General features: G+C 45.0%; 1 protein-coding gene across 4 annotated transcripts in view; it reads left to right on the top strand.

Annotated features, from left to right (window-relative positions):
- Positions 1-25,216, top strand: part of MAP3K12 (mitogen-activated protein kinase kinase kinase 12) — a 171,597-nt gene extending 146,381 nt beyond the window's left edge. For all 4 annotated transcript variants that reach the window (XM_048488662.1, XM_048488664.1, XM_048488665.1 and 1 more), the window contains 7 exons: positions 1,330-1,439; positions 2,668-2,784; positions 6,429-6,566; positions 7,727-8,282; positions 17,564-17,634; positions 21,046-21,319; positions 24,982-25,216. In XM_048488662.1, the coding sequence (XP_048344619.1) occupies positions 1,330-1,439; positions 2,668-2,784; positions 6,429-6,566; positions 7,727-8,282; positions 17,564-17,634; positions 21,046-21,319; positions 24,982-25,080 (1,365 nt within the window). In that variant the 3' untranslated portion in view covers positions 25,081-25,216. The remainder of the gene's footprint in view (positions 1-1,329; positions 1,440-2,667; positions 2,785-6,428; positions 6,567-7,726; positions 8,283-17,563; positions 17,635-21,045; positions 21,320-24,981) is intronic.
- Positions 25,217-25,640: the final 424 nt, after the last annotated feature.

Genomic DNA, 25,640 nt, shown 5'->3' with positions numbered 1-25,640 from the left:
TACCTACCTACCTACCTACTGTTCTGCCTAATGAGAACAGGGACCTGCAGAACCTAGTCCAGGTCCACAGGGCCTGTACAGCAGAGCTGTTCCACCAGGCATATTGTTGAGGTAGCAACAGTTGTCTGTTCTGTCCTCCACCCATACCATCCACCACCCATCCTGCCACCCCCTCTATTAGAAGGGTCTATTAGGAGGAATTTTTCTATCCTGACCCTTATGGAACCTTTGAGCTTAGAGTTTGCCATCTGAGTTATTGTTTTAAAGGCACACTTGTTGTATTTTATCCTGTTTGCATATTGTTGTGAACCACCCTGAGCCCAAAAGGTGTAGAAATCTAATAAAATAAAATAAAAATAAATATTTTTATCTAGCTCTTCCTCCAAGAAGCTTTTAAGTATCATGCATGCTTGCCTTCCCCATTTTGCTTCTCCAGACAGGACTCCCAGAGGTGGCATTAGACTTAGGAGAAAGAGTGATTGGCTCGAGATATCCCTGTAGCTTTCATGTTAGAGAGGGGATCTGTATCCAGGTCAGACCTGGCTCTTGCATTACACTAACGGCATTGTCAGACTCTGAATGCATCTTTGCCGACGAAGCAATGTCAGGTGGGGTACTATTGTGAAAGTTCAGGTACCTACCTACCTACCTACCTACCTACCTACCTACCTACCTACCTACTGCTCTGCCTAATGAGAACAGGGACCTGCATAACCTAGTCCAGGTCCACAGGGCCTGTACAGCAGAGCTGTTCCACCAGGCATATTGTTGAGGTAGCAACAGTTGTCTGTTCTGTCCTCCACCCATACCATCCACCACCCATCCTGCCACCCCCTCTATTAGAAGGGTCTATTAGGAGGAATTTTTCTATCCTGACGCTTATGGAACCTTTGAGCTTAGAGTTTGCCATCTGAGTTATTGTTTTAAAGGCACAGTTGTTGTATTTTATCCTGTTTGCATATTGTTGTGAACCACCCTGAGCCCAAAAGGTGTAGAAATCTAATAAAATAAAATAAATATAAATATTTTTATCTAGCTCTTCCTCCAAGAAGCTTTGGGTATCATGCATGGTTCTCCCCCATTTTGGTTCTCCAGACAGACCCTGTGAGGTACATTAGACTTAGAGAAAGAGTGATTGGCTCGAGATATCCCTGTAGCTTTCATGTTAGAGTGGGGATCTGTATCCAGGTCAGACCTGGCTCTTGCATTATACTAACGGCATTGTCAAACTCTGAATGCACCTTTGCTGACGAAGCAATGTCAGGTGGGGTACTATTGTGAAAGTTCAGGACTGAAAAAAAAAGTATATGACGCTCTCACTATCCATAGGCTGAGTGGAGGGAAGAGGTGAAGCTACATTTTGAAAAGATCAAGTCCGAGGGGACATGTCTGCATCGCTTGGAAGAGGAGCTGATTCACCGGCGGCGAGAAGAGCTCAGGTAAAGGGAAAATGAAAACTTCAAGTGAAGCAGTTCAAAAGATTCCCTCCATATTGTCAGGGATAAATGCTTATACACACTGTATTGTATGGCTGAAATCACTGGGGTGTTGTGTGATTTCTGGGCTGTATAGCTGTGTTCTAGTAGCATTTTCTCCTCTGAAAATGCCAACCACAGATGCAGGCAAAACGTCAGGAGAAAACGCTGCTAGAACACAGCCATACAGCCCAGAAACCACACAACACCCCACTTGCACACTCTGTTGTGTATATTCTGTGATGCCTGTGACAACATCCAGCTGGTACCAGCATTTTATTTTTAAATTAAGGTTCTGGATCTCATGGTTCCAAAGAAAATGTAGGAAAACGTCTATACTTCTGGGAATAAATCATTCCTTTGCCTCCTATATGTATTGGATTTCTCCAAATTCATACATTACGCCGCTATACAGATTGTCCTGGAATGCCATGGGAGCAGGGTAGTTAGAGATGTCTTCGCTCCGCCTACCTCTCACCCCCACACGTTGGGACCATTTTTCATCCAAATGGAGCCAGTACCTTCTCTAAAGTGACCCACAGTGCAATCCTAAACAGAATGATACCCTCCTGAGGCCATTGAAGTCAGTGGGCATAGATGTGTTTAGTTCTGTTTAGGATTACACTGCAATGAATCCATAGCTGAACTGAGGTTTAACCAGCACATGTCAAGAAAAACCCTGCACTTTTACCTTTCTAAAGAATGTGTAAACAGGGCCCTTTTAAAAATGAGTATTATATTACAGCATTATAGTAGATGTCTTTGAAATCAGAGATTGTTTTCATTACTTTGCTGCTTGTATACAATTATACTGTTTCTCTGTTGTGTAATCCATTTTTGTTTGATGGTTTGTTGTACATGGTATACTGTTTATTGTATCTGCTGTACCATTTTTAGAGCACTGTTTTCCAGTTTTGCAATCCAGCTCTATTGCATCATGGCTTGCATTGTACTATGTCGCTCCGACAGCGCGTTTTTTAATTGCGTAATCCACCTTGAATCTCCGTGAGAAAGGCGGACTACAAAGGAAATAAATCAATTGCTGTGCTGCAGTAAGGGTTAAAATCTTGCCTGGAAAGCGAAATGGTGGGTCGTGCGTTGTTTAGATTAATTCAAACGTGGTGCGTAGTTGTTTCCTGGTGTTCTTTAATCAGATGACTGACAGCGTCTTCATTCCCTTCTCTGTCCTCAGGCACGCTTTAGACATTCGGGAACACTATGAGCGCAAGCTGGAGCGGGCGAACAACCTCTACATGGAGCTCAACTCCCTCATGTTGCAACTGGAGCTCAAAGAGAAGGAGCTTCTCCGGTGAGATCCCATGCAAGGGCTGCTTCTTTTTGCCAGTCCTTTAAAAAAAAGAGAGAAGAGTTAAAAGGGTAGCAAGATTGGCTGCAGCCTGCTGCTGTGCCTGCTAGCTTATTCCAATGGAAGGTGCAACCCAGGCAAAATTCTCTTTAGCCCCTTCCTGTCTGGCGTGAGCAGCAACAGAAACATCACGGAGCTCTCCCCCATTTTGTAGATGCCCCATTTGTTCTTACTGGAAGAGGTCAGCTGAAGGGCATAAAGGGAGAACTCGGGCAAACCTTCCCTTGCTGCTCATTCTGGGGAGCTGCTTTTTTCCTGACTTGGAACAAAGCGACTGATGTTTCAGAGACACAAAGGTACATAGGGGTGTGATAGTGAACTTTCACCAGTCCCCAAAATGTTAATTGCATAGCACACAATTCAAGATCAGGCTGACTTGGAATCAAGTTGCATGAATCGTGTTGCAAGACAAAGCCAGCTGTGAAGGGTACTGACTGGCTAGTGCCTATCACTGCACGTACCCACACACATATACAGTACCCACATACCCACACACATACTCCAGAACTGGGTTTTCCCCATGTTTCTAAAAATGCATTCAGGGTTATTGGAAGAAGAAGAAGGAGGAGGGGGGGAGGGGTTTGGATTTATAGACCCCCTTTCTCTCAAAGGGGCTTACAATCTCCTCCCACCCATAACAAACACCCTGTAAGGTGGGTGGGGCTGGGAGAGCTCCGAAGTACTGTGAATAGCGTCACTAGCCCAAGGTCATCCGGCTGGAATGTGTTGGAGTGCACAAACTAATCTGGTTCACCAGATAAGCCTCCGCAGCTCAAGTGGCAGAGCAGAGAATCAAACCCGGTTCTCCAGATTAGAGTGCACCGGCTCTTAACCACTACACCACACTGACTCTAGGTGAAGTGTGAATGAAAACAAAACATTGTTTTAGGTGGACAGTCTGCCTGACTCATAAAGACAAGAGTGAGATTAAAGAAGTGAATTTGCTTTTGACTTTTGCTGTCTCTTCCTTCCGGTTCCTAGTTTGCCATTCTACACCTCACTTGTTTATATTACCTTTGCTTCCAATTCCAGGAGTCCAAAAATGAGTGGATGTTATTGGAAGGAGGGATACTCAAATAATTTTCCCCAGCCCAATTTATACCTATCCCTCCTACAAACACCTCTTTTTAAAGACAGAAATGTGTTTATTACAAAGCAAGACTTGAACTGTCAGATTTTATTAATGGCAAAGGGATTTGAAGCAGACCACTCCGACCCATGGGCCCAAATCCATGGCAGCGTTTTCCTTTGACTTGGCACTGCAGAGGCCACTGAGTTCTTGCACAGTTCCCATTTTGTTTCAGTGAAGCTTGTTAAGGAGAACATCATGGGTCTGCAACCTGCTGGCAGGGGTTGGTGGGAATTGAGTCCATGAACATCTAGAGAGCCGCGGGTTGCAGACCCCTGTCATGGGCCCTTTCCCGACTTTCCTTAAGCCCCGCGCTACTCTCCTCAAGTAGCGCAGGGTCCAGCTGCCTTCCCCACTTCAGGGGCGGTGAGAATGCAGCCGCCCCGACGCTGTCTCTCTCCCGCCCCCTCGACGCGCGGAACTCCTTGGCGCTTAACACGAAATAAATGCTGGCGGTAGCGAGAGTCGCGAGGTCGATGAAACCAGAGCGCGTGCCAAAAGATGCGCTGGCGCCGATGCTCCCTTAACAACTCTCGGGCAAAGGTGAGTGGGGAAAGGGCCTTAGTGGATCATTCCCAGGTTTAATGATCAGAGCCATCTCAGTTTCCTACTTTACAGTCTAAGATCCTTGGCCTGGCCCACCTTTCTTAAGTGGCCTAAACATTAAGAAATAAAACTACTTCTATTGTTATTTGGGGCGGGGGATTAAAAGGGTGATCACAAGGCTACATTTTTAAACCTTTTTTTCAAATTGGAAGACTTATAAGGACTTCTGAGTGGAATATTGATTTGTTGAAGGCTTTCACAGCTGGATTCAACTGGTTGTGGTGGGTTTTCCAGGCTGTGTGGCCGTGGTCTGGTAGATCTTGTTCCTAACGTTTCGCCTGCATCTGCACCTCTGAAGATGCCAGCCACAGATGCAGGCAAAACATTAGGAACAAGATCTAGACTCCATGACCACAACGAAACTCCACAACTTCCAGAGGCTACTGCATTTCTCTCATTGCCACCCAACATACTTACACATACCGGTATATATTCCTGTCAATTTGCAGCTGACTTATGGAGATCCTGGGGGTTTTCCAGGGGAAAAACAAACAGGGGTGGTTTGCCATTGCCTGCCTCAGCATATTGACCCTGATTTTCCTTGGTGGTCTCCCATCCAAATACTAACCATGCCTGGCCCTTCTTAGCTTGCAAGATCTGAAAAAGATCAAGCTAACCTGGGCTATCCAAGTCAGGGCATAAATAGTCTTCTTTTCTCCACAAAGCTGCTTGGAACTTTGTTCTCCTCCTTAACTACTACCCTGTAAGGAACATTAGGCTGAGAATGGCTGGCCCAAGGTCACTCAGCAAGTTTCCATGGCAAGATGGGGATTCAGACTTGGCTGTCCCTGTGACAGACTCTGGTCCAAAATAAAGAGACTGCAGCTGCAAGCTGTAGATTTTATTTGGAGTACCAAAGAGTAACCATTTATAGACGTTTCTGAAAACCACATATCGAGCAGAAGCTGAAATCCCCAATGTCCCCCTCCCGCCCAGCTGCCCAGACGGCGCCAATCTCTCCCGTTCCCACAGGATCAAAGCGAAAGTACAAAGGGAATAAAATGTTTCCCACCAAGGGCGATTTCCCACTGCCGATTAATCCTGGGATAGTCACCCGAAATATCCAGGTTTCCTCTCAATCTCCTCACTGCCGAACTGCAAAACACAGATCAGTCCCGTTTCTGGCACTCCTCCCCCCTCATATCACGTGGGGAAAAGTTTTTTCCTGGCCTCTGCTTGTATACATGCACCTTTTCGGAAAAAAAAGGCCGAATGGGGTTCGCTAATAGGAGATGGGGGCTACACATTTGAGGGTCCATAACTTTGGCCCCCATGAACCAAACTTCATGCAAGAAGCCTGGGTGGAGGTATCATCAGGAGGTCTCTCCTAAAAGATATTTTTTGAGATTGCTGCTAGCTAAACGAATTGGCCACCCATGACAGCAGAGCACCCCTCCCTCCCCAAGGGGGGGAAGGCCTGATTCACTACCGAAAGCTTATGCTGCAGTGAGGATGTTGGAACCTGGATTAAAAGGTGCTGATTCTTTTGAAACTTGGTTGTATCTAGATTAAATTTTCAGTGAGAATTTGGCCCTAGAAAGATGGGGGCTCAACCAGGCCCCGAGGCCGACTGGCCCAGAGGAGAGATTGCTGACACCGAGATGCAAATCACCATCCCTCGCTTGACTCCCCCCGCCCCCAATGACAGGAGGATGCTGTCCTGACACCCTGATCCTAGTCCCACACTTTGACCCTTTAGACCACATTGACTACAGTGTCCTTTCTGGCCTCCAGAATGACATCCAGTTGTTCTCAACTGCTGAGCCTCTTTCCAGAGAGAGCACCGCAGCAACACAGTAGATATTCTGTGTCTTTCCTCAAAAGTTCTCAATCTCCCCATCCCTCCTCCTAGGCGAGAGCAGGCTCTGGAAAAGAAGTACCCAGGACTCTTTAAGCATCATCCATCTCGCAGTCTCCTGCACGGCAACACAGTGGAGAAGCTGATCAAGAAGAGAAATGTACCTCAGAAGCTGTCTCCGCACAGCAAGAGGTGAGAAGTGGGTGGGAAAGGAATTCGGGGAGGGGGGGAGCTATGGAGGTGGATTCAGTGTGGCCATCAAATAGAACAGTAAGGCCTGATGCTTGTAAAATCAGCTTCCTGAGAATCTCTGCTTTCATTTTTCTTTTACTGAATCAAGTTTCTAACCCTTGCCATTGTGAAGGCATGCTTGCAAGTTTGGTGAAAAATCCAAGCCAGTTTACCCAAGTCCATAAAGAAACCCTCAAAAGATTTTAGTTTTTCTTTTTAAAAAAGCAGCCATGCAGAATCCTCCTTTAGAACATGATGGTGGCAAACAAGGAGTTAAGCCTTCCCCACATTGTTTGTTTGTTTGTGGCAGCCATTTTGTTTCTGTGCCCACAGAACCATATCTGAATTGTAAATATGCTGCAGGCTCAAAAATCTTGGGAACTCCTACCGTAGGGGCTCCTAAATTTGACACAGTTGTTGGCCTCAGTAAATGTTTCTGGCCCTGTTTCAGAAGTGGAATTCAGCCGGTTCACACCGGTTCAGCAGAATCGGTAGCTAACTGGTTGGAATCCCCCACCCCAGGCTGGCTGCAGATCTGGCCGTGCACCTGAGCCAGCGGCGCAGCCTGTTGTGGTGGTCTGCTGGCCCAGAGGCGTGTGACCTGCCAGAGTGGCCTGCAGGCACTCCAGCAGACCTCCCCCAAAAGCCATGCTGCTGGCCCAGAGGAGAGTGGCCTGTTTGGTGGCCAGAGTGCCCACAGGCGACCCTGGCTGGCTGTGGCTCAGCTGGTCTCTGGCAGCCGCAGCTGCAGCCTGGCTGGAGCCCCCCGACCTCCCAGGCTGAGGTGAAAAAAGCCCAGCCTGCAGCCACCGCCTTCCTTCGCCTTTCCCCCACCCAACATTGGAAAGGGGGGACGCAGCAGCCAGGTAGGTGGGCAGCAGGGCGGGCGTGCAGCAGAGAGGGCACATGGCGTGGGGGGTGGGGGAAAAACCTGTGGTTGAAGCTTTAGAATCCCACCACTGTCCTGTTTCCAAGATAATGTTCTCTTTTCTTCAGCTTTTCTCTTCCCTAGTGGTTCAGTATCAGGAGCAGGAAGGAAACTCGGTGTTTCACAGTTGTCTGCCTCTGATTACAATTCTTATTATTGCTGATTACAAATCATATTATTGCTTCTTCTTCAGGCCTGATATTCTGAAGACCGAGGTGATCATGGATCCAACGCTACCCCAACTTGCCATCCCCGTATGCCAGAAGGGGCCCCCATCCCCTGGGCGCAGTCGCCGTGCCAAGTCACGCTACCGCAAAGTTAGCACCCGGGGAAGTTGTGGGGAACTGGCTGAACCTACGGGAACCAAGCGCCTGGAACCATGCGCAGCCCTGCGGGGACTTCAGCATGACCTACTGTTACGCAAGATGTCATCTTCCAGTCCTGACCTTATCTCCACAACTTTGGGAGCTGAGGGCCGCAAAGGGGCAGCCGGGCCTGAATCGCCACCAGCAGAGCAGCCCCGCAGTGAGACCCCCAGCGAGGACACTGCCTCCGTGCCCTGTTCCAGCAGCCCTGAGTCGCCGTCTTCCCGCCAGGGTGCTGTGGGTCCACCAGGAAAGGCGGGGCTGCAGCCAGGAGAGGAGGCGGAACGGGAACAGGGCAGGAGTAGCCGGGCAGGGACCACCCAGCAATCTCAACATCTCACACCAGCAGCCATGTTGTATCGGGCAGCTGTCACCCGGAACCAGGTAGGCCAGGAAGGAGGGGCACTTTTTATGGCGGCAAACAGGATCCCTGGACAGAATGCCAGCATCCCCCACTCCCTGTTGAGAGTCAGTTGTGAAATATACAGCCCAAAGCTCACATGGTCTTGGCTATCATAAACCTACCGAAAATGGCTATTTGTGTGAATCATCATTCAAGAACAAGAGTCAGTGTTCCAAGAATTCTCTCTCTCTCTCTCTCTCTCAACAAAAGTATGTTTCTAGTCGTTAAGGGAAAAAGGTTTCAGAATATCAGAGCTGTAAACAATATAATCTTAGAAGCAGGGGTGGAGCGAGGGGGAACTGCGTCCGGAGCTCATGCGTGCCCTGTACCCCTGCCGCAGTGCCGCCTGCCCCCACCATGCCCCAGAACACCCCCGCCACAGCCCAGCCACAGCAGCACCCAGGGCATAGCACCCATCTCCCCGCCCCATTGGCGCTATACCACTGCTTACCAGCCAGAGATGGAACTGAGTGTGACGGTTCGTGGCCAGGGGAGAATAACTGTTTTCTTCCAACACAAACAACGGGATACATAATACAAATTAAATGAATTTAAGCAGTTTACTGTCAGGGTAGATGCTGCATTGGTATAGCAATTTACAGCATAAAAACAACTGACTAAAATTGCCAAAACAAAACCAGAAATTAAAACGTTGATTGACAATGCAATCTTTTTGCCTGCCTCTGAAAAAAATAACAGTGAGAATAAAGGGGTGCCTGGGAAAACATATTCCAGAATTTTGGGGCCTTTAAAAAGAAGTCCCTGCTTCTGGAAGCTATGTCCTTGTGAGACAGTTCATTGGATGAATAGTCACTAATCTCAAAGGTCAAAGGATTATTTGGAAGAAGACAACCCCTGGGGAATCCAGTGGGGTATAGTAGTTAGAATGCCAGACTATGGTTATAGAGACCTGGCTTCAAATCCCGAGTTAGCCTCGAAACTCACAAGATAACCTTGGGCCAGTCATCCTCTCTAAGCCTTAAACTACCACATGAAAATAAAGAAGAGTTGGATTTATATCCCCCCCTTCTCTCCTGTAAAGAGATTCAAAGGAGCTTACAAACTCCTTTCCCTTCCCCCCCTCACAACAAACAGCCTGTGAGGTGGGTGGGGCTGAGAGAGCTCCGATGAACTGTGACTAGCCCAAGGTCACCCAGCTGGCATGTGTTGGCATGCACACACTAATCTAGTTCACCAGTTAAGCCTCCACAGCTCAAATGGCACAGCGGGGAATCAAACCCAGTTCTCCAGATTAGAGTGCCCCTGCTCTTAATCACTACACCACGCTGGCAAGCTGGCAAGAGGGGAGACCATGCATGCTGCCCTAAGCTCTATGAGGATCAGGTGGAATAAAAATGTGATGGATCAGACCATTTAAAACGTTAGAGTATCTTAAAGCCTAGAGGCAAACTCATAACCTCCATGTTACTTTTTACATATATTCAACCTCTCTCCCCTCCTTATTTGTCATCTTTCTTCCAGTCGGGGTTGGATCCTGCAAACCTCTGCTGAGCCTTTCTCCAGAAAGAGCCTTGGTCCTTCTGAGGGGGGCTCCTTAGTGGAAGAGTACTGCGGGATCCAACCCTGTGATTCCTTTTGTTTCCCAGATTCTGAAACAGCCAGTGCCCATTTCTTCTTAGTGATTCTATCCTTTTTCTTCCATTGCTTCTGGAATTCTCTGTAAGACCAATTGCCAGGTCCCTACCAGCATCTGAACTGCTGAGAGTCATGAGTCAGGTCTGGTGTTGTCAGCAATCCTAATGGTAGTACTTCCACACACTGCTGAGATGTGTAGTCACAGTCACATTAGGTTGTTAGCAACCCGAAGGAAAAATAATGTCCTGCCCCTTTAACAGAGGCTCTTCCTGACACAGAGATCAGTAACATCACCTGGTAAATAACATTCTACAAAGTCTCTATTAAAGGGGCAAGACATGTTTTGAAGCTAGGAACTCAAAGAGGTTGAGAAGTCTGATAAATGTCTGTTAAAATACATTAAACATTTGATTGCAATGTGCTTGACTCTGATCAATGGAAAACTATACATAAAGATCTCAAGAGAAAAAAACACACCAATATCTAAAAACACATGTAAAACATCACAAAACATATCACAAATAACCACAAGACCTCAGTTGTTAGGGTCATAGACAAAATATCCCATGATATACCCAAAAAAGATCTGATACATTTTGATTCCAATGGATCTTCTTCAGAGGTCATTAAATAACACCCATACACTTAGAACTAACATCCATACATAAAATCTGTCTTACAGCCCAGTCTGTTAAGTGTAGATTCTACAAAAAACAGAAACAACAAAATATTAAATATACTAAATGTAAATAAATCTTTTAATTTGACATCTAAAAATAGAAATAATAGTACTAGTTACTTACAATAATTTAACAGTGTTCCCATAAATATCAAAGGTTTACACTGTGAATCCTACAGAGTTCACGTTCACCAAGTAACTTTTCAAAAGGATAACACTTTGCCGATCTAATAAATAACATACTATAAATAGTGATTTTAAAAATTATAAAGCTTTTACCTCCCCCACCTATACTGGAGTGAAATGAAATCAGTATGTCAAAGAGGTGATGTGCTGCCTTTGTGTACTGATATTTTTCTCTAGGCAACCATACAACCATGAAGCCTAGAAGAGAGGAGGTATTCACCTCCCACATAAAATTTTAAAACTCAGCACTAAGTGTAAAATAGGGTGGAGTTGTTTGTGCTAGATTATTTCCCATCTCCAGTTCCCAGATGCAGTTGTTATCACAAGCAGGAATACACAGCTGATTGAAAAGAAGCCATCAAGCTTAAGAGGCCAACCAAGAGATCTGAGATTTCAGCCTGCCATCCTCAGAATAAGCCTCCAAAACTGAGCCCCGGGGTCAGAGGGCCAGCAACCCTGTTCTGCCCCTAGAGGCACAGCTAAAAACAGGCCCTCCCAGTTTTTAAGGCTCTCTCAGTCTTTTACTTTTGGATGTTTCACTTAGTTTACACACAACTGTACAATTTTTGTCTTCTCCATTAATCTTGTTCTTCTCCCCCTGCCCCTCTCTTATAATTTCTTGTAATTTAGACGGTGAGCTTTGTGAGTTTTAAAAACTGTTACATGTGCTCAAGCAGTATTATTTATAACAACTGCAGAATCCAGGTGAGGCAAAATTAGGGCTGCCTTTGTGAAAAACACTATTTTCGCCCCTCCTTGACAACACCTAGGTAGGGCTGCCAACTAGCTTGGAGAAAAATGTCCTGTCCCTTTCATACAGAAATGTGTAGAAAAGGGCAGCTGAAACTTTTCACCACATGGAGCTAGTGGTTAACAGCAATGGACTCTAATCTGGAGAACTGGGTTTGAGTCCCCATTTGTCCATAGGAAGCCTGCAGGGTGACCTTGGGATAGTCACAGTTCTCTCAGAACTCTCTCAGCCCCACCTGCCACACAAGCCGTCTGTTGTGGGGAGAGGAAGGGGAGGAGTTTGTAGGTCGCTTACAAAAGAGAGAGGTAGGGTATAAATCCAAAACTCTTCTTTTTCATTCATTCATTCCCTTTGTTAGGCATAGGATAAACAACAATCAGACTAACGATAACAATAGAAAAATGTGATCAACAGGAGTGTGCAGTTGTTGATAAAGCTGTTCCCAACAACTTTGCTACGTCTGTAGTTCTTTTAATGCAGCAATCATTCAAAAGCAGACATAGCTTGTCTTGGTCAGAAGCGGCAAGACATGAATTAATATGAGGTTCAATGTAGAGACTCCTGAGTTCTGTGTGGCGAGAACAATACAGGAGTATATGCAGAGGTGGGATCCAGCAGGTTCTCACAGGTTCCCGAGAGTAGGTTACTAATTATTTGTGTGTGCTGAGAGGGGGTTACTAATTGGTGATTTTGCCATGTGATTTTTGCCTTAGTTATGCCCCTCCTCTCAGCAGTAGCGCACAGAACTTGAAGCAGTCTAGCAGGAGGTGCACCAGCATGCGTGGCAGCCTGTGTCTGCATGCATTCGTTTCCCGCCCAAGGACCGACGCAGCGGCTGCATCCTTGCCACAGCCCCGCCCAGGAATCCCCTGCCCCCGGAATGCCTGGCCACACCCCCGTCGTGCCCCACCCAGCCCCATTGGCGCTATGCCACAGTTTGAATCCTACCACTATGGGAACCTGTTACTAAAATTTTTGGATCCCACCACTGCGTGTATATGGGCAGTTATTTCCACTTGGTTGAGTGAACATTAACAAGTTCTTGCTTGTAACGGGACCTGAAGGAATCTGCCACGGAGAACTGCAGAGGGGAGGCGTCTCAGTAATGGGGATGAGAGATTTTTGAAGTAGGCCGGAAGGGATCCATCAGGTGGAAGAAGTCCATAGCTCAATGATGAGCAAGGCCTGTTAGTTTCAGAGAGTTCTGTTCCCTCCAGACAAGACTGGTTTTTTTCTCCCCAAAGAAGCAACTTGCTTTAGAGAATCCTCAGTATATTTTTCTACAGTTTGCTTATACAAGCACAGAACCGAATTCTGCTGTTAAGTTTGGGATTTTGAAATAACATTGAGGGAAGCAATTCTTGTTTGAAAGCAAATTCAAGTTTTTAGGCCTTATGATTCAGGAGAGGAGTATGTAGGAAGTTTCCAAGAAAGTCTCCAGTGCCAAATGGAAGCAGAGCAGGACTTTTCAGTGACTGCGTCTCCTTGTTTTCTCCTCATCTTGGTTGTTCTAAGGTGACCATCTGCTCACCTCAAGTCAACAACTTACCATAGAGATAACCAGGTATAATTTTTCTGGTTGCTTTGTACAGCGGCTGGGGATTTACTGCGGGACCTTTTGGGGGTCGAACATAACTTTAAGTGAAGCAGGGGTTGCCTAAGACTATCTGCATCAGTGTTCTCCATCTGTAAAATGGATAAATGTTAGGTTTGGGAGTCACCACAACATGAGGAACTGTATTAAAGGGTCACGGCATTAGGAAGGTTGAGAACCACTGGCATAGACCCTCTTTAAAAAAAAAAATCTGTCTCAAGGTAGTCTAGATTTTGTGCCAAGAAAAATTGAAGTCTGTGTTCCGTATAAATTTATCTGTACAGTAAGCCAATTTGCATCTATTAGCATAATTCACATGATTCCCTTTCAGTTCCTTTGGTGCCTACATAAAAAGCCTCATGCAGTCGATTTACAAATGTTGTTTCCTAACCACAGAAAGACTTGGGTTTTGGAATGTTACCAGGCATTAATTATATACTTTCAAATCTCACTTCTCAGCCTCAAGATATTTGCTGCTGCTTCAAAAACAAAACAGCACCTGTCCACAGTTCAGCCTTCTCCATTTCCCATATTCTGCCCCCCTGCCAGTGCTTGCCAAAACCATCCCAGAATCTTCAGAATACCTGAATAAATTAAGACAGATAAATATACCCAAAGCAGAAACAAAAACTTTGCAGAAATCTGGCATTTTGGAATAATATCACAATTCTGACTTTTGAATTGTTGACTGTTTTCATATTTTGAGTTTTGACTTCTGAAGCCTTCAAACTACAATTGCCAGCGTGGTGTAATAGTGAAGAGCAAGTGGATTCTAATCTTGATTCCCCAGTCCTCCACCTGAGTGGCAGAGGCTTATCTGGTGAACCAGATGTGTGTCCACACTCCTACATTCCTGCTGGGTGACCTTGGGCTAGTCATAGTTCTTCAGAACTCTCTCAGCCCCACCTACCTCACAAGGTCTGTTGTGGGGAGAGGAAGGGAAAGGGGTTTGTAAGCCACTTTGAGTCTCCTTACAGGAGAGAAAGTTGGGGTATAAATCCAAACTCTTTTTCTTCTTCCAGTGTATGCATGCCATGACTTGGATGGCCCATGTTATCCCAACCTTGTTCTATCTTGGAAGCAAAGCAGGGTCATCCCTCGTTAGTGTTTGGATGGGAGATTACCAAGGAAGTCCAGAGTCACTATCCAGAGAAAGGCAATGGCAAACCATTTCTGTTCACCTCTTGCCTTGAAAACCGTATGGGATCACCATCAGTTGGCTGCAATTTGACAGCACTCTACATGCACACACGTACACACATTGGGTGTACACTTCAATGCTCCAGATATAAGCTCTGACACATAGAATGAAATAAATTGTGTTCATCTTGTGTGTGTTTTTTAATAAACTTTATTTTAGTTCTTCATTACTACATAAAATTCAAACGTAGCATAAGTTACATAAATTTGATTGCTAACAATTTCCAGCTGGGTGTACAATCCCTTTTGAAATTCAATAATGTACTTGATATCATTTGTTTTGAGTTGATATTTTCCATAATTTCTTCATATATTCAACTATTTATCATAAACAATATTTCATTTAATAACATTAACCAGCATTAATTTAATTCACGTATAATATAACCCGGGAAACCAACATATTGGAAACATACTATAATATTTCTATTCCTTTAGTCCAGGAATCCAGTTTTCCTGTGAGTTAGTACTTTTTGAAGAAGAAAGTAGAGGATAATCCCTGAAAAATGCGATCGGCTAAAAAAAAAAGAAAAGAAAAGAAAAAGATAGAAGAGGAGGTTTAATAAAAGATTATGTATTTACTACTAATGATAAAAATCCAAACTTGTTTTCTTGTATTAAATATTTAATCAAAGGTTCCCAAATAGGCAGAAATTTGTTGAGATTCTGATACTTCGTTATATTAGATAGCTTATCAATTTCCAAGTAATTACTAATTTTGACAAAAAATCATAATAGTAGGGAAGTGAGTTATTTTCCAGGCTTTTGCATAATTAACTCTAGCAGCAGAAACCATATAGAGAATCAATTTTTTATATTTCTTATTTTTAATGGAGTCAATTATATTTATGAGAAAGATTTCCGGCAAAAATTTTAATTGAAAGCCCAATATTTTGCTCATAAGCTTATATATACTTTTCCAGTAGAACTGTGCTTGGTTCTGGTGGGTTTTCCAGGCTGCGTGGCCGTGGTCTGGTGGATCTTGTTCCTAAGGTTTTACCTGCATCTGTGGCTGGCATCTTCAGAGGCATATCACACCTCTGAAGATGCCAGCCACAGATGCGGAAATGTCAAGGAACAAAATCCCCGCCAATTCAGACTCTAAGAGCTAAGTGCGTTGAAACCAGTCGACAATAGAATTGTGCTTGTTCGCATAGCCACCATATATGAAAATATGTACCTTTTCCCCTTTGATATTTCCACATAAACCTGTTTCATTTTTGACCATTTGGGCCAATTTTTGTGGATACATATACCACCAAAAATACATTTTTGTTCATCTTGAAGTTGCCACTGAATTCCTGTTTAACATGTCCCACAAAATACTAGCACAATTACCCTCGTGGAATTAACGTCTTAAAGCTTACCGATTTAAAGTGGCAGTTGCACCTACATACGCAAGTGCCAAAAGTCACAACTGACAATGACAACTTCAGCAAAAAGCTCTCAAAGCAGTGAGAAGCAGAGGTCGTTTATCGTTGCCTTCCTCTGCATCATCTTCTTTGGGCTGTCTCCTGCCCAAGTACCAACTCTGCTTAGCTTCCAAGATCTGACCAGATTGGGCTTTCCTCGATCTAGTAAGAGGTCATGGCTGTCAGTCAGCCTCCAGGTGGGACCTGAGGATCCTCTGGAATTACAGCTCATCTCCAGACTACAAAGATCAGTTCTCCTGGAGGAAATGGATGTTTTGGAGGATGGATTCTTTAGCCTTGTTCCCCACTGAGTTCCTGTCCTCCCCAGACTCTGTTTCCAAATCTCCAGGAGTTTTCCAGCCTGGATCTGACAATCTTATCCCCCATCCCCCACCAGTGGCCAGAGGGGACCTGGCAACCTTAGGTCATGCTTAGATGTGCCTCCGTTCCCAGCTGATTGTGGAACTGAGTATGTAAATAACTGCAGTCCCTACCAGCTGGGCTTGTGTATGTGTAGCTCTAATTAGCAACTCTGATTGCCAGTGAATTGCTGTTGAAGCTGATCAGTGCTATTCAGAATTCTGGAACTGGGCTGCGTACATTCAACCCTAGCTTCTGCATGTGTATAGGTTTGGATCAGGTCAAATAGATCCAGTTGCACTAATAACTAGAAATACTGGGGCACCAAAAAAATCAAGCTCAGGAGAACTTGTGTTCTGTCCCCTAAGTGAATCTGTTTGAGGTGCCCTGTACTTGGTTAGGACAGGTTCAACAGTTCTTACAATGGGTTTATTACTTGAGAGAAACAAGACCCTAACTCCTTCCTTGGGTCTATCTAAGTCAGAGTACTTGCTTGTCTTGAGCAGGTTTGAAGCTGTAGACTGTGTCTTCTCTTGGCTACTTTCAAGAAAGTCCACTGTATTTTGCTTCCTTTCAGTTCTTTCAGTATTTGTCCAGTTCTAACCGCTGCTAAACTTAACTTGTGCTCTTTGGACCACCATATAATATATGGACGTCACGAATATTCCAGTTTCCAACTACCCTTAACACCTCTCTCAGACTGACTGACTAAAACTAAAACAGGGGATTGCTGGGTAAAGAAAGGAAACTGCCTATTGGGAAATGTCTTAAGGGGACAGGGGCTAACTGAAATACCCCCCCTTAGAAGACTTAACAATGAACTAAAACCATGCTAACTATGGGGAAACTAAAGCTTAATGGGGAAATAACAAAAGCCTCTATGGGGGCATAACAACTTGCTTTAATAACTTTCTTGGGGGGGTATTTTTATTACCATTCTAATTCCAGCAAGGTTTTGCTAACAAGGTTTTTACTCTCTCCGTGTCTTTTTTTTTTACTTTGGAGGGAACAGAGCGGTGTCAGAGTGGCACTGTCTCCATCTGCCAGCCCAATCTGGATTGGGCTGGAAAAGGGTAATTTTTGACTAGCCTTAGAGATTGTGGTAGACCTATGGAGAAAAGAGTTAGATTTAAACAATGTACAGAGAGCCTCAATTGTAAAACCCTGTTGTCATCAATGGATTTTGAAGAGTGTAACAGTTTAGGATAGCACTCTGTTTATCCTCTTGACTTGCACTGGGACCTGTTATAGATAATGGATTGATTATGGAGGCCTGAGGTAATATTCTGGCAATAACAAACCACTTTTAATTGGTAGGCTGCTATGCTGTTTAGAACTTCTAAAGAGTCATACAAAGTTGCTGTTGTGTTAGCAAACCCCACCCTTTCCTTTTTATGCAAGGGAGGGTCCTACATTTATTACCATTCTAATTCTACCAAGGTTTTGCTAACGTGACTTCTCCCCCTCTTTTCTCCTTTGATCAGAAGCGTGGGGTCTCGTCTGAGGAGGAGGAAGGAGAAGTGGACAGCGAGGTAGAACTGCCTCTCCGGCAAAGGTAAGTTATCGGGAGCAGATGGTTGAAGCTCAGCTTGTTGCAAGCATGGTGGGGGTTGGGGGTTGGTGTTGGGTTTCTTTGAAAGCCTCTCCAGGTTATCTGATTTTGTGGAATAAGTGCATAATTGCGGGGACGGAGCGAGGGGGAACTGCGCCCTGGGCACGCTCGTGCCCTGCGCCCCTGCTACAGCGCCTCCCGCCCCAGACCGCCCCTGCCCCGCCCACACGGCGACACGCACCCAGGGCATCACACACGCACACCCCCCCTCCCCATTGGCACTACACCACTACATAATTGTTAGGGTTATTTATTTATTAGGGTTATTGTTAGGGTTATTTATTTGACATGCACATGCCAATGAATGTGCATGTCACTTTTCACAGTAGTAAGCAGGTTCAGTTTAAAATGTATTTATTTTTTAAATTGTACATTATTTATACTCTGTCTTTCTCATTTGAACTCAAGACGGATTACCCAGAGCAAGTCAATACAATCAACAGGTTGGGACATTCAGTAAATGATGCAATAAGTTGGCTTTGGAACTAACTAGAAATCTAAAAACAGAACCAAAGCAAAGTCCAGGCATATGAAGCAAAATTACACAGTAGGAGCTTACTTACAACAAGCTATGCAAAGTAGTATAGCCCATAGTCCCATATATTTTATCCAAGTGCCTTTATGAATCAGGACGTGACACAAAACAAAAATCTAGTGAAGTGATTGAGCTATCAAGTTTCTAGGTCACGGCTATCTCTTGTTCGAGGTATAAAAAATTAATGAACCTTGTAGACTTTACAGAACACAGCACAAGCTACCTGACCAAACCTATTTAAATGACAATTGTGCTGCCTCTAAATGCTGAAAAATGAAGACAAATGCAAATATATGCCTTGTTCCTTGGTGAATTTTGATTATAACACATGCTACTCTATGCTCTCTTTTAATAAATGCTGAACTATAATAATATTTGAATACGGAGGATACCCTCACATTAAAGTGTGTTGGGAAAGTAAGATTAACTTTCTGCTACAGTGCAAATACATTTCTTGACCTAAAACTGGTAAGCTTATAAAAATAATACAGAACACCATACAGTGACCTGACACTAAATGCCTACTGGTAAAATCATGTAAACACAACCAGAAAATAATAACAATATAATCCTCTACAAATCTACCCAAGTCTAAGCCCATTGAAACCCAACAGGTTTAGACTGGAATAACTCTGTATGGGATTGCTCTATAACAGTACCAAAATTTGGAGAATAAAGACAGATGCTGAAGATTTCTTTGTACCATCAGTGTTTATGTATCCCCATTAGAATTAACTTCCATTCACAATACATACCTTTTACTGTGGTAAAGTGTTTCTCATCACTGGTCTATGAAACATTAATATTCTCCTTGGGAGCAAATTTAATATCTGTCACTGAAAAATACACTGAAAAATACACGGGACCAAGTGAAACAGGATTTGTCTGCACTTTGCCATTTGAGAAGCAATCAGTATTACATTTACTAAAATGCTAGAGAGGAAATGCTTATCCCAAGTTTGTTCTCATGAATAATAGTTATGTTGGGATTGCCATATTTACAGTGCAATGCTATCCTTTGTCTCATAGAAAGAAAGAATCTCAGTGCTGAATTAATTTGCAGCCATTTCCTGGACCTTCTTTGTATTGAAAGGAGGGAGTAGCTATCTTAGGGGATGAAATTCGAAGGTTTGAGTTTTGAAAAACCAATGGGTGGAGAAGAATCTCTAGGTGACCCCAAGCAGAATGCAGTGTAAACGGTTGTGATAGATAGCCCAAGGGATTCCAGAAATGCAGGCGTTTTTATCCTCAGGGGCCATTTTGGAAAAATTGGGTGGTTCGAATTTCAAAAAAACAATCACTAGGGAGAATTCTCAGGGGCCACCACACAGAATGCAGTTAAAACCACTGTGATAGCCCAAGGGATACCAGGGATACAGGTGGTTTTAGCTGTGGCAGCCACTTTTATATCAGGACTTTTTTCTACAGCGGAAGCACACTGCTTTCACTTCCTTCAAACAATGCAGAACCACATTTTTATCTTTTGGTGGAACAAGGTATATAGGCACATTTTCCTAGAAGCGAGTTCCATTTAATATAAAGGATCCTTCTTCTGAGGGCATATGTGCTGTTAATAAGTCGGATAAGTCAAATTAAACAATTTAAAAATATTTTGATCAACTATCCTGATTAATCCGGCAGCGTTAGATTTTTTATTTCTATTTTAATGTATGAATGTATCAAAATTTAGAACAAGCATTATTTCCTGTGTGACAGACAAGGGGAATGCCTCTTCTAATGTATTGTTAGTGGAAAATGTGTATGTAACATCTAAATCCAAAAATCTTAGAAGTATTGTTTTTAGTTTGCCAATCTCCAGGTAATGGGTGGAGATCTGCTGGGATTTCAACTGATCTGTTGGGGACAGAGATCAGTTAGTTAGTTGGTTAGTTGGTTAGTTAGTTGGTTAGTTGTTTAGCTAGCTAGCTAGCTAGCTAGCTAGCTAGTTAGTTAGTTTGTTTGTTTGTTTGTTTGTTTGTTTGTTTGTTTGTTTGTTTGTTTGTTTGTTTGTTTGTTTGTTTGTTTGTTTGTATCCCGCCCTATCCCCGCAGGGCTCAGGCCGGGTCACAACATAAAATCATATACAATCCTTAAAACATTTTTTAAAATATAAATAACAGTCCAGTATTAAAACTATGACATTTCAATACCAAGGCAGATGGTAAAAACAGATGGCAATAGGTAAAAAATAGAAATCCTCTCCATCACCTCCTCTCCCTCTTCCCCTTCTTCAATTCACCTGAAGAAAGTATCCACCTTGGAATGAGGAGTCTATGCCATTATACCCCACTGAAGTCCCCCTCTTCCTCAAATCCCACCCCCATAGATTCCAGTCCCCAAAATCTCTAGCCGTTTCCCAACCTGAAGCTGGCAATTTTAAATGGTTTCCTATGCAAATTCATTCAGGTTAAATCCCTCTGTTGATGGACTAATCAATTAAAACACATATGTTTGTGAAGCTTAGAATTTATCAGATACAGTCATGATCACTGAAGCAGATTACAGTTATTCCTTAGCTGCTGAAAATTCATATTCCACCCATTTTATCCATTATTTGCTGTATCTTGTGAATCCCAGTCCTGCGGAAGAATCAACTGATGTTTATGTGGAATGGACTGGATCTAAAGTTCCATTTTCCTACTTTAAGAAGGGATCCAGACTCCTGGGTTCTATGGAGAGTCCTGTTACCGGCTTCTTGCATAGCATGATGTGTCTCTGGGATTAGCTATGCCCTAGTCATACGTGACAAAATGAAAGTCTCCATTAATCCCGCCCCCCCCAATTACTAACCGACTCCTTTTCCTTCCCTCCTTACCCAGGTGGCCTCAAGCAATGAGCAAGCGTCAGTCACTGTCCACCTTTAGCTCTGAGAACTTCTCCGATGGGGATGGCGAGGAGGGTACGGGCAGCGAAGGCACAACTGCTTCCCACAGCGGAGGCACGCCTGACGTGGCTAGTACCAATACAGATGAACGCCTGGACGCCGAACGCTCAGACGATGACCTCCTGGGGCATTCTGATGGGCTGTCCGAAAAGGAGGCAGTTATTCAGCTCGTCAAACACCAGCTCAGTGCTGACCAGACTGCTGGGGAGGTCAGTGCCCTTTAAGAAGTGAGGGGCAATGGTCTCTCTCTCTTGGGGGGACATGACTGCCACAAGCACTATAGTCCTGCTTGGTTTGCCTCAGGATTCTCTCCCCTCGCCCAGTGGTGAACGTGGGAGAAGAACGATGTGGAGAGGGGGACAAAATTCATCTCACATCAATATTACTGAAGAAAAATGGTAGGCTAGGCCAGGGCCCAGCTCCAGAGCCGCATGCGGCTCTTTCAGCCTTATACTGTGGCTCCACATGGCCTGGAGGTCGGAGGGTAGAGTGGGCGTGTCCTTCCAGCCCTCCAGAGCACTGCTGGAAGGAAAGGTGAGTGGAGGGGCCGAACTGAAGGCAGCTCTGTGCGTGAGGGTGTCGCTTTTCACGTCCCTTTGACTCACCTCTCCTTCTAGCGCTGCTCTGGAGGGCTGAAGGGACACACCCACGCTGCCATCCGAACCCTGGAGGTCAGAGGGTAGCGTGGCTGTGTCCCTCCAGAGCAGCCGCCATCCACCCTCTACCATCCCTGCAGCCGCCATCCCCCCTCTGCCCCATGGAGCAGGCGGCTGCCTGCTCCATCAGGCAGAGGGGGTTTCCCTGCCTGATGCCACTGCCTCCTGCAGCACAAGATGTGGCAGCACCAGGCAGGCCGCAGTCACCATCCCCCCTCTGCCTCATGGAGCAGATGGCTGCCTGCTCCATGGGTCAGAGGGGGTTTCCCTGCCCGGCGCCACTGCCTCTCGCAGCATGAGAGGTGGCGGCACTGGGCAGGCCATGGGCGCCATCCCCCCTCTGCCCCATGGAGCAGGTGGCTGCCTGCTCCGTTGGGCAGAGGAGGTTTCCCTGCCCAGCACCTCCGCCTCCCAGGGCTGAAAGGAAAGGTGAGTGGAGGGGCTGAACCAGAGCGGAGCCGCCTCTCCGGCTCGATAGATCTTCGGGGCCGTGGAAAATGGGTCCAAATGGCTCTTTGAGTGGTCAAGGTTGCTGACCCCTGAGCTAGCCTGTACTTAATCTAGATTCCTGGGATCTTCACCTGATTGATCTACGGTAGTATGCATGGTGGCCTAGTTTCTTTCCTTTTTTGAATGTTACACATGTACACAAGATGCTGTACTGGGGACGTTCACTGAAAAAAATTATAATTTTAGTTCCAGGTCATAATTTAACAAAGGGAAGATGTATTGATTTTAAGAATTCACAATAACATTGTCGTCTTATCATGGATTCTCATCAGGTTCTATTTCCTTTTTCATTAAGAGCTGATCAGATATCTGCTTGTTGTTTTCCTCATGGCAAAAGGGGCAGGTTTTCCTGATCAGGCTTTTTTGCCAAATAGTATCAAAATATCAAGGAACCAAGTCCACTCTCTCTTCTAAAGACTCTCTAGGTTTCAAGAGAATTAGATGAAGGGGGTCCATTTTTACAGCCCGCTTGAATAAGATGCCCCCAGCCATCCTGTCTGCATGGAGGGAAAAGGCATGGAATGAGGTGCTGGTTGTTTTGAAGCTGTGGATTTTTGGTGTGGATTAGCCTACCTAATCTGATGCTAGGCAAATCAGACCATTTGTAAGGTCAGCAGTGTCCCACTTCAAACCTGTGTGTGGCAACTTAAGCTAATATTAGCATGAATTAATTAAGCGCCCTGAGAAAATCAGCTTTCACTTAAAAAATTGCTGTCTATCCCTCAAAGTAAAATGGGTATGGCTAGTTTCTAGCAGTATCTCAGAAGTGGAGTAGAGTAGACAAGAGACATGGTATTTGTGACCTGGATATCTTTTTGCCTCTTTCCTGAGAACTATCCACATTAAATTTTTGTCTTGCAATCAAAGGTTCCACACAACAATTAGTATAATACTAAATTCCTCTTAAAATATACTATATGTCTACTCCAAAATAAGCCTCTGATCACCAAAGTGTCGGTGCAATTTCCCTCCAGTTCCTTTGCTTTCAGATTAATTTTTTTTCTGTTCTTTCTGCAATTGGCTGGGGGTTTTTAATGACATTCATAAAGCAATGTTCACCCATCAGTTCTTCTTCCTTTAGGTAGGTGGAGAGTTTAGTTCCTACTTTTCACTTTGTAAACAGCTAAAATCACTGCTTATCGTTTCTTGTTTTAATAGTTACAAAATAAGGAGAAATAAACTGAACAATGAGTAGAGATCTTGGTTGACTATAAAAAACCCAGAACTTAATCCTTCCCTCCCATTCAACAAGAGCTGATAATTATTGTTCAAAGAATGCTGTGAGAAGCAATACCAAAAAAGAAAGATGGCAGAAAAATGTATAAGGATTACAGTCCCAAGGAATCTTGCTAGTGTGGTTCAAGGACATAGGTAAGGGTTGGTTCTCGGGTTCAACCCCCCCCCTTACCTGTCCGAAGCTCCGCCCCCCGTTTGTGGGTTTTTTTGTATTTTTAAGTGTTTTTTCGATTTGTGGCCTGCAGGGGGCACTGGTTTTAGGCTAGCAGCACCAAGATTTCAGGGATTTCTTGGGAGACTCTCCTGATGATATCACCCAGGTTTTGTGAAGTTTGGTCAAGGGGGTCCAAAGCTATGGACTCCCAAAGGGTGTGCCCTCATCCCCCATTGTTTCCAATGGGAGCTAATAGGAGATGAGGGCTACACATTTGAGGGTCCATAACTTTGGCCCCCCTGAACCAAACTTCACCAAACCTGGGTGGTATAATCAGGAGGGTCTCCTAAAGATACCCTGAAATTTTGGTGCTGCTAGCTTAACAATTGCACCTCCTGACAACAGGCACCCCCCAAATTTCCCCAGATTCTCCTTTTAAATCCACCCCCTTCAGCATGGATTTAAAGGGAGAATCTGAGGTCCACAGTTTAAATATTGAAAGTGATGCATCACTTTAAATTTTGTTTTAACTGGGGACCCCAGATTCTCCCTTTGAGGTGGATTTAAAAGGAGAGTCTGGGTTCCCTCGTTTAAACACCATTGAAAGTGATGCTGTTTGGGGGTGGATTCCAGCATCACAGCTGGAATTTTGCACTGGGCTCCCTTTTCCCTAGCTATGCCTCTGCCCAGAGTGGAGGGCAGAAGGGACTGCTGGCTGGGAACCCAGCCAGTGCAGGGGGGAGGGGGAGGGGAGTCTGCTGTCCCTGGCCTTGGAGAGCTGCTTTTATAAGCACTGAGGCTAGGGGGTGGGGCTTAGGGAGGCGTGGCCATGCCCCAAGAGGTGGGTGTGGGGTGGCCTCACCCTCCCAACCCCCCCATAAAAAATCTATACCTACGTCCCTGGTGTGGTTCCAGACTGGACATCTACTAGTAGTTGTGATTGCCGCAAATCACATCTAGAGAGCTACAGAATAAATCACAGAAAGAACTGAAACGTGATGGGGTGTCAATTAAAAGCTCTGGACTCACTGTTAAAGCAGTTCCAGCATAAAGAAATCGATTGGACCGGCAGGTGGAATCAATTATGCAAAACATCTTAATTTGCATAATGTGCACTTATTTAGAACATTTATGTATTGGCTGTCTTGGAGACCTGCAACCGACCGTTTTCCATTTTCCATCTGGCAATTTTTTAACGTTTCATTTGCCTCTGTGTTTCCAACCAAATTCTGCGTAAAACGTCATCCAGTATTTTACACTGTCCGTCCTTCTGCAGTGCCCTGACAGCTTTCTCTCCTGCTCTGTCTCTCTGTAGGATCCTGCTGCCTACGAGGATTCAGACTGCGACAGTGCCGAATTAGACCATTCCGGCAGCGGGGAGGTGCAGAGACTGCCGGACATGCCCAATTTGTGATGCCACCTGCTTAGCCTCCCTTGCCCCATGAACCAGGTTGTACAGATCCCGGTCCCCTCCTCTCCCTACCTGCACCACCACCTCCCCCCCTCCGCCCCAGATATTTATATAAATAATCTATAAAGCTCTATATAAATCTATATATCTCATAATCTCGGGACGGGAGAGTCAGCGCACCTCCTCCCCGTCGCGTTCTCTAGGACTGGTTGGGGGGGGGGGATCAAGGGTCTCTTCCTGCCATCAGGGCTCGCTGTTTTCATTGTTGAGCAGCTGGAGACATAGAACAAAAGACCACACTGAACCAACCACTGCTGGACCCTGCCCCGCAGCTCAGCAGAAGGGCTTTTACCCAATCCGAGGCTATATGTGGGAAGGAATCGGTCCCTTTCCTTAAGAGTCCTGAACATTGTAGGATCAAGGAGAAGACTAACCAGCTCTACCCCAGTCTGATGAGCCACCAATGGGCCCAGAAGGGCGGAGAGACACAGAGAAGACTCGAGCTGGAATGTGGTACTTTCAGTCGAGGGAAGCCGCAGGACACTCCGGAGTCTACGGCGAGG

Source organism: Sphaerodactylus townsendi, linkage group LG03, assembly GCF_021028975.2.
Source record: "Sphaerodactylus townsendi isolate TG3544 linkage group LG03, MPM_Stown_v2.3, whole genome shotgun sequence".
Taxonomy (NCBI): Eukaryota; Metazoa; Chordata; class Lepidosauria; order Squamata; family Sphaerodactylidae; genus Sphaerodactylus; species Sphaerodactylus townsendi.
The sequence above is the reverse complement of the archived record's forward strand: the minus strand, read 5'-3'. Positions and strand labels throughout refer to the sequence as shown.